General features: G+C 35.0%; 1 protein-coding gene across 1 annotated transcript; it reads right to left on the bottom strand.

The window, feature by feature from the left end:
* Positions 1-257: 257 nt before the first annotated feature.
* LOC9302094 (flavone 3'-O-methyltransferase 1) lies at positions 258-2,538 on the bottom strand. The gene is made up of 4 exons (XM_002864261.2): positions 1,943-2,538; positions 892-1,202; positions 749-813; positions 258-656 (listed from the first exon to the last, which is right to left on the bottom strand). The coding sequence occupies exons 1-4, from the start codon at positions 2,353-2,355 to the stop codon at positions 357-359; spliced, it is 1,089 nt and encodes a 362-aa protein (XP_002864307.1). The 5' UTR covers positions 2,356-2,538; the 3' UTR covers positions 258-356.
* Positions 2,539-9,837: the final 7,299 nt, after the last annotated feature.

Raw genomic sequence — 9,837 nt, 5'->3', positions numbered from 1 at the left:
AATGAGAGTAGATAGACCTTCAATAAATTTCGTTCATATCAACAATGATACAAATTGGTCATAACTACCGCCAACTAAGAGAGGGATGAGAAATGGTTTTGAAAAATATCCTTAAGATATTTAGTTAAATGGATTAAAAATATAAATTAGGTCAAGTCAAGTCTCACAAGTTGTTGTAAAGTTTTTTTTGTTTTCTTTTCAAAATGAGCTGTAAAGAAAGAGCTTATTAAATTGTTGTAATTTGTGAAGGTAAACCATATTTAAATATTTATGTTAATTGTAATAGATTTTTAGAGTTTACATATGAGATAATGTTTACATATAAAATCATCTTTAAAGGGACATTTTATGGTCTTTTAGAGCTTCTTGAGCAACTCAATAAGGTTAACACCAAAAGCGTCGCAGACAACTTTGATGCCCTTGAAGCCTGATGCTTTGGCTAATGCCTCAAACTCTTTCTCGGTTCGTTCTTTGCCTCCATAATGAGCCAACATAATGCAATCGACATGGACTACTTGTTTGGTTGAGAGGCTTGAGTCTGGTGTCTCTGGAAGTATACACTCTGCTAATATCACTTTTCCATCCTCTGAAAGCGCCTCGTAGCAGTTCTTCAAGAATTTCACGCAATGTTCGTCGCTCCAGTCATGACATATCCACTGTTACAACAATGAGAAATCGACAAAAAAGAGTCAAAGAGTTTTCGGTTTAAGTAATTAGTAGAAAACCTAGTTAATTACTATTTACTAACCTTCATGAATATGGCATCACCTTTAGGGACACTTACAAACATATCTCCTCCAACATGCTCAATACCTGCATTAATTTAGCGATAAGACGCCAATCTTCCAAGCAAATCGGATTTTGTGAAATGTTAGGTAATTGTTAATATACCGGGATGAGAAGGAGCATCTTCGATGACATGTGGGAGATCAAAATTGATGCCTTTAAGGTTAGGGTACTTGGAGACAATCATTTTAAGAGTAGCACCAATGCCACCACCAACATCAACCAAAGAAGTCAAGCCCTCGAAACCCTTGTAGGTCTCAAGAATCTTCTTCATGGTGATTGTGGAATGGTTAGACATTCCATTGTTAAAGACCTTGTTGAATCTAGGGTCAGTTCCGTGGTACTCAAACGCGCTCATTCCATAAGCCTTGTTGAATGGAATCCCACCATCAAGAATTGCATCCTTCAAATGGTACCTGAAACATGTCTCTTTGGCATGAGTCTAAGAAAACACACATACACTCTTTAAGCTTAATCTTATTACCTAACCATAAATTTTTTTTTTAGTTTCTCTTCAAATTCTAAACCAGATCAACTTTTGGTTATCACTAACTATAATAATCTGTTTTGAAAGTGATCACAAGATTGAACTCTACTTTGTGATTAAACTAGATCCACGTCAAGTTGATTGTTTAGTTTGAGAAAGAACCGCCGGTTCGCAAAGAGAACCAGCCGGTTCGATTGAATAAAACCAAAACCAGATTATAAGGTTTCTATTTTTTTTTTTTCTTGTTGCTCATCAGAAGACCAGTTCTCTTCGATCCTAATCATGTTGCTATTCTATTTCCTTATTTTGTTACTCAATAGTCAATACTAGGAAGAACGATTACAGCTTCTCTATTTAAAGCCATGAACTAGACAAAAAAAAGAAGGAAAAATATGTATTTTCTGCAAAAAAAAGAAGTTTTTTCTTGTAGCTCTTATGATTGGAACAACCTAACATAAATGTTTTAGACTTTAGACTATACTGTATTTGTCTGATTGTCTTTGACACTTTGTGCCTCTCTCTCTCACCTTTAGCTTTGCATAATTGTATTTTAATCACATCAACCAAGATACATAACTTATGAAACAACATTATCAAAAACAGAAATTTTCTAGCTTGATTTACCATAAAGATCTATTAAAAGTCAGAACTCATATCAAGAAAACTCACCAGCTTTCCATGAGAACCTTGTCTTGGCTCGTAAGACAAAGACCAGCAATGGAAACACCATCTTCGTTCTTGGTCAAATACTTGCAAACCGGACCAAGCCCGTATATCCGTTCAACGCCGTCACCGGAAAGTTTGCGGTTGGAGCAGGTGAGAACGGAGTGAGACGTAAGAAGACGGAGGATACGGTCGAGCATGACCGGAGCTCCAGGGTTTTTGGTCGGAAGATGAGAAGCGATCTCGGTCGGAGACATGGGAGAACCGTTCTTGGCCATGATCTCAAGAAGGTCGAGCTCTAAAGCAGATTTTAGAGCCATCGGAAGAACGGAGGCACTGGCTAGTTGCATGGCGAAGAGGGCAGCTTCGTCGTCGGTGACTTGCACCGGAGTTAATTGTGTCTCCGCCGTTGAACCCATTTTAGTGAGGTTTCTTGAGACTTTTTTTTAGATTGCTCTGTTTTTTTGGGTTACTCTGTTTTGAGGATTGTGTGATGGGTGAGAGAAGTGTGGAGGTTTGAGAGGTTTATTTATATGAAAATATATTACAGAAGTTAGACGTTTGAGAGATTGGCATATTTTAACGCAAATTTCTGATCTGGCGTAATGATTTGGTCCAATTGAAAGTCGGGACACATCAATTTTTTTTGTATTTTATCATATTAATAATAGGCCCTAATGTCAGAAAATATAATGAAAATGTTACGAAAGTCACAAAAACAAACGTCAAGCGTCAACAATAGACGCTACACATGAAAAATATTAAGAGTAAAATATAATTTATGTGGAGCCCATCATAATTTACTATGCATCGAATTGTTCGTTGTAAAATCACAATTTGTATTGCTTCGATTACAAGAGAAGTAATAATCTCTCTCTCATCTCTTTATTTTCACATAAATTTTTTCTCCATTATTTATATTTATATACATCATAAAATAAAGTAATTATTTATAACACGTTATCAGCACGATCACTCTATGTTCGCTGAAAAAAAAAATACGATATTATACTGGGCGGTATGTCGCCTCGTTACAAAAAAAAAAGTATGTGTAAAAGAAAAAAAAGAAAAAAAAAAGAAAAGAAAAGAATATAAAAAAGAATATAAAAAAGAATAAAAAAAAGAATAAAAAATATTTATATAGATATATGTATATTATTTTCTAGTGGTTGTTCGGATACCGTTATTTACTCGTTATTATAGTGGGAGGAATGTCGCCACTATAAGTAATCGTTGTAATGAATGTTTTATATACCATAACAATGGACGGTTAAGCCGCCTATAATGTGGATGACTCCGTCACCATAACTATTTACTGTTATAACTTGGATGACTTCGTCACCATAACTATTTACTGTTATAACGTGGATGACTCTGTCACCACAATATTGCCGTTAAATTTATTTATGTTATGTTTATATTTTGGTTAATATATAAGGAGGCTCGGCCACCTGTATAAAAACCTATTATCTGAATTTGGTAAATTTAACTGATCGGCTATTAAAATTTAGAGATTGATTTTCTATTTAAATCTTTTCGCTAACGGTCATGAAGAAAAAAAAATAAAAAACTTATCACTTTTCAAACGGCTATGAACAGTAATTTTCAATCTATAAATACACTCATTTTCACTCATTCATTCACTCAAAAATCATATCTCTCCTCATATATTTTTCTAAAGAATTTTGTTTAAGTTTTCTTTTTGGAAAATGATTCGCTTGTTTTTAATTCTTTGTTTAATTGCAATTGTTGCATATACTTATGGTCTTTTCGTTGGGGAATTTATTCGCGAAGAATTTACCATAAGTATCGCTTTACTTCTCTATGCAATTATGTTATTTGTAATCGCTTGCATCATTAATATAAATGGTTCAATATGAAATAAATAATATTATTTTACTAATAATATTTATTTAATTTTGTGTTTAGATAACTAATGGCAAACATTGAGAAGCTTAAGTTTCCGGCTGTAGACATCACTTTGGCCAATTATATATTTTGGATTGCCAACGTCGAACTACATTTACAATCTCTTGGCTTAATAAAAACCGTAAAAGATAATACTACTTCGACGGTTCAAGAAAGAAAAAAATCGGTGATCTTTATTTTAAGACACCTTGATGAAAGTATCATATGTGATTATGCACACATAAAAGATCCCAAAGAGATATGAAAATCCCTAAAAGCTCGATTTGATAATCGAAAGGCCATAAATCTCCCACTTGTTCGGGATGAATGGCAAAGTCTAAAGTTCAAAGACTTTGATAAAGTGATGGATTATAATTCCGCTGATGAAAATTGTGGTTAAACTAAAATATTATGGTGATATTATCACCGATTCTCAGATGTTTGAGAAAACGTATACCACGTTTCATGAAAACCACATTACCCAGCAAAAATTGTATATGTCATGCGGGTATACCAAATTTTCGAATTTATTTGTGGCACTCCTAATAGCGGAAAAGATTAATGAGACCGCTCATGCGGATAACTAAAATGCTTGTAGTGAGACTGCTAGTCTCCAGTAATGCCATTATATAAGTTTTATGTATTTCTGTTGTTTGAAAATAAAGTTGTCTCTGAAAATGAACTAGTGTATGATTATTCTATATTTTCAATATCAATGATATTTGCTTATATTTATTAACGTCTATATTGATTACAGAGAAATAGATCAAGATTCAAACAAAACGATAGCAAGGAAAAATATCAAAGATATTTGTATACCAGACAGTGGAACAACGCACACTATTCTGAGAAATCAGAGATTTTTCTCTGAATTAAAACCGACGAGAATTGTTGTCAATACAATATCGGGTCCTACGAACTTAATTGAAGGAAGTGGCAAAGCAAATTTTAAATTGCCTAATGGAACAAAGTTTTCCATAAATAATGCCTTATATTCTCCGAATTCTAAGAGGAATTTGTTGAGTTTCAAAGACATATACCTTCAAGGATATGAAACTCAGTCTGCAACTGAGGGTGGAAAGAAGTATATGTATATAACTTCTATAAAATCTGGAAAAAGACATGTCTTGGAAAAATTTCCAGAACTTCCATAGATGCCATAGAATCACATCTTGTGATCAAAAGAAATCCAGAAGATTTCTTATTATGGCATGATCGCCTTGGTCACCTAGGCACCACACAATGATGCGAAAAATCATAGAGAGCTCACATGGTCACTCATTGAAAAATCATGGAAATAAAATGACATGTGCAGCGTGTTCTCTTGGAAAGTTGATCATAAGGCCATCGCCATACAAAATTGATAAAAAGTCATCAAAGTTCCTTGAACGAATTCAAGGCGATATTTGTGGACCGATACATCCACCATGTAGACCATTCCACTATTTTATGGTAATGATTGACGCATCTAGCAGTCACATGTTTGTCTATTGTCATCTCGAAATTTGGCATTTGCGAGATTTATAACTTAGATAATCTAATTAAGAGCTCAGTTCTCTGATTATTCCATTAAGAGAGTTAGACTAGACAACACTGGTGAATTTACATCCCAAGCATTCAATGATTATTGTATGGTAACGGGAATTGAAGTTGAACATCCTGTAGCTCATGTTCATACACAAAATGGCTTGGCAGAATCATTAATTAAACGTCTGCAATTGATTGCAAGACCATTGATCATGAGATCAAAACTTCCAACCTCTGTATGGGGACATGCCATTTTACATGCAGAAGCGCTCATTCGGATAGGACCAAGTGCATACCATAAATACTCCCCACTACAGATAGCATTTGGTTGAGAACCAAATATATCCCATATAAGAATTTTTGGTTGTGCGGTGTATGTACCTATAGCACCACCACAACGTACAAAGATGGGACCACAAAGAAGATTGGGAATATATATTGGCTTTGATTCTCTATCAATTATAAGATACCTAGAACCGCAGACTGGTGATGTCTTTACGGCACGTTTTGCCGATTGTCATTTTGATGAGAAAGTATTCCCGGTTCTAGGGGGAGAAAATAAGCAAGTAGGAAAAAAAATCAAATGGTGTGTACCATCCCTGTTACACCTTGATCCTCCTACAAAAGAGTCAGAAATAGAAGTTCGACGAATTGTGCATTTGCAAAGTATAGCAAATCAACTTCCCGATGCTTTTGCATATACCGAAACGGTAACTAAATCATATATACCAGCTACAAATGTTTATGCTCGAATTGAAATACCACAAGAACGTGGAGGAGCAGATGATACACATGAGTCTAAAACACGCTTGAAACGTGGTAGACCAGTTGGTGCTAAGGATAAAAATCCTAGAAAACGAAAAGAAGTTGAAAAGCATGATATTTCCAAAATAGCAGAAAACATTTTGGAAGAAACGAATCATGAGTCTAATGACAATGATGAGCATCATGAGCCTGAAGGAAATCATGAGATTTCTATTGACTATATCCATAATGGAAAGATCTGAGATCGAAATAAAATAGATGATGTTAATGACGTTTTCTCATACCTTTTGTCAAAGGAAATTGATGAGAAAAATGAGGATCCAGAACCAAAGTCGGTATATGAATGTCAAAAGAGACATGACTGGATAAAATGGAAAGATGCAATACAAGTGGAACTTGATTCGCTCAATAAGCGAAATGTATTCGGACCTATTGTACTCACACCTGAAGATGTGAGACCGGTTGGATACAAATGGGTTTTCGTTAGAAAACAAAATGAGGAAAATGAAATTACGAGATACAAGGCTTGTCTCGTTGCTCAAGGATTTTCTCAAAGACCCGGGATTGATTATGAGGAAACATATTCCCCCTGTTATGGATGCTATAACGTTTAGATTTCTGATGAGTCTAGCAGCTGGAGAAAATATAGAGATGCGTCTCATGGATGTCGTTATAGCATATTTATATGGATCATTAGATACATATATCTATATGAGAGTTCTCGGTGGGTTTAATATGCCAGAAACATTAAAATCTAAACCCAAAGAGTTATGTGCAATAAAGTTGCAGAGATCATTATATGGGTTAAAGCAATCTGGACGAATGTGGTATAATCGTCTCAGTGAGCACTTAACGAAAGAAGGATATGTGAATGATCCTATATGCCCATGTGTTTTCATAAAGAAAACAAATTCCGGATTTGTGATAATCGCGGTATATGTTGATGATCTAAACATAATCGGGAAGCAGAAATACAGAAAGCAACAAAATATTTAAAAGGGGAATTTGAGATGAAAGATCTCGGACAGACAAAATTTTGTCTTGGCCTACAAATTGAACATACTCAAAAGAGTATATTTGTACATCAATCCACATACACCAAAAGAGTGTTAAAACGTTTTATTATGGATAAGGCAACTCCTCTCAGTACTCCAATGGTCGTTAGATCACTTAATATTGAGAGTGATCCATTCAGACCACCTGAGGAGAATGAAGAGATACTCGGTCCTGAAGTACCGTATCTAAGTGCAATTGAAGCCCTTATGTATCTTGCAAATTGCACTCGACCTAATATATCATTTTTAGTCAATCTTTTGGCTAGATTTATTTCATCCCCTACACGAACACATTGGAATGGGATTAAACATGTCTTTCGTTATCTTCAAGGGACTATTGATTTAGAGTTATTTTATCCTAAAAATATAAATGGTCAAATGATTGGTTTTGCAGATGCAGAATATTTATCAGACCCACACAAAGCTCGATCACAAATAGGATACGTATTCACGATTGGAGGTACTGCTATATCATGGTGTTCTCAGAAGCAGACGCTTGTAGCAACTTCTTCAAATCATGCTGAAATCATTGCACTCCATGAAGCGAGTAGAGAATGTGTATGGCTACGATCAATAAGTCGACACATTCAAACAAGTAGTGGAATTCGTCTGAATACGGAGCCAACTATCTTATATGAAGACAATGCTGCATGTGTTGCTCAGAAAAGGAAGGATATATCAAAAGTGATAGAACCAAACATATCCCTCCGAAGTTCTTTTCATACACCCAAAAGCTCGTGAAGAATAAAGACATTGAAGTAAGATATGTCTGATCATCCGAGAATTCTGCGGACCTCTTCACAAAATCATTGCTCACCTCTATGTTCAGAAAACATGTTCATAACATTGGAATGCGTCGTCAACAAGACTTGTAAGTTATGATCCTGATCATTCGAGGGGGAGCTTGCGCGGTTGCACTCTTTTTACCTACTATGATTTTTCGCACCAGGTTTTTCTAGAAAGGTTTTTAACGAGGCAACAGAAGATATATATTACACAAGAGACATAGTGACACTGGTCTCCAAGGGGGAGTGTTACAAAAGTCACAAAACAAACGTCAACAATAGCAAGCGTCAACAATAGACGCTACACGTGAAAAATATTACGAGTAAAATATAATTTGTGTGGAGCCTACCGTCACTATGCATGCATAGTAATTCGTTCGTTGTAAAATCACAATTCACATTGCTTATAAGACTTTGTAAATTCTTTTGTATCATAGAAAATCTTCTAACAAAAAAAAATTGTAATTAGCAAATATATTAAGGACAAAAAAATGAAATTATGTTAACTAAGAATGTGTAGGTGGATGGTCAATACACTTGACAGTCTAAAGCATTTTATGGGTCGTCATTTTTTTTTTTATTTTTTTCGTCATTACAACTTTGATTTTCATGAAACCAAACGTTTTACATATAAATTATAGAGTGATCAAACTTTTAATCGAAGATCGTCTTTAGATTATAATCGATAAACAAAGAGATTAATAAAGGAAAAAAATGAGACTTGAGAGGATTGTGCAATGGAAGTCGTGTAGGGCCACGATTTCTACGACATGACAAAACTGAATAATTGCAATAGATAATGATAAAACCAGAAATAAAATACAACAACCGATATCAATATTTGTTAAACAAAGAACGGTTTGTGCGAAGGCGAGACACTCTTTCCTTAATTCTTTAATTGCCCGTAGTGTGACGGCTTGACGCAATCAAAATCCAATGATACAACCGCACCATCTTCTGATTTGCAACACTCAAAACCAGAAGCCTAACGAACTCTAGTAATGTGTGTACTCTCAGACTCGATAACTAGAGAAAAGAAGAAAGAGGAGATTGTGACCTTTTTGATCCATATGTCAATGACCCAAAAATGGACAGATGAAGCCTTGGTTTTATAGTCCAAACTCTAAACATTAGAAATAAAGAGGAGTAATGAGAATTCATTCTCAACATAAAAGTCATATTCTCAATGATAGTCATTGACTCCATTATTCTCATTAATTGATTTGTTGTTACACAATTCACAATTAAATGAGATATATGTTGAATCTTTCAACAATATGACTTAAACACATTTGGGTAAATAATTATTATTATTTGGGTTATAAATCTATTTCTCAAATCTCAAATTCCAAACCGGGTCCGGCTCGACACGATACAACACGGCTCGGCACACATGCATGGTTTGGATTTCTCTTTTAACTTCTGAAGTGCGACATTTGATCCTTTAGTCAAATTTCAAGCTATCCAAGCTAGCCACTTAGGACCTCCATTTCTCATTCAAACGAATTTCAATTTTGAAAAATACCCGAAAAAGTAATCCGGCGCAACTAATCAAAATAAGTTCCAACAATCCCCCACATGGATATAAATGACTCTAAACAGATGACGACTCAAAATACTTTACCTAACTAGACAAGACTCGACATAAGGACTTTTGAGAGTAACAACAAAAACTCCACTTTATCTGAGATGGTAGCATTTTTCAGCTTTGAACCACTCATTTTCATAACTGTCGGATTTACCCGGCCAGGTGGTGAACTAAGTTGCATAGAATCAGAAGCGGGTACGCGGAAGCGAAGCGTTTGGAAATGTGGAAGCGATTTTTTAGAAATTTTAGAAAATGGGTACGTGTTGGAAGCGT

This window comes from Arabidopsis lyrata, assembly GCF_000004255.2.
Source record: "Arabidopsis lyrata subsp. lyrata unplaced genomic scaffold ARALYscaffold_8, whole genome shotgun sequence".
In the NCBI taxonomy this organism is placed as follows: domain Eukaryota; kingdom Viridiplantae; phylum Streptophyta; class Magnoliopsida; order Brassicales; family Brassicaceae; genus Arabidopsis; species Arabidopsis lyrata.
Note: the sequence above shows the minus strand (reverse complement) of the source record. Positions and strands in the feature narration are given on the sequence as shown.

What these genes read in the sequence shown, in the direction of transcription:
- LOC9302094 (XM_002864261.2), bottom strand. Translation starts at nt 2,355, where the DNA reads ATGGGTTCAACGGCGGAGACACAATTAACTCCGGTGCAAGTCACCGAC. An exon ending in AAGGTTCTCATGGAAAGCTG is followed by an intron (nt 1,203 to 1,942) that starts GTGAGTTTTCTT and finishes GACATGTTTCAG; the next exon opens with GTACCATTTGAAGGATGCAA. An exon ending in GTGATGCCATATTCATGAAG is followed by an intron (nt 657 to 748) that starts GTTAGTAAATAG and finishes TTGTTGTAACAG; the next exon opens with TGGATATGTCATGACTGGAG.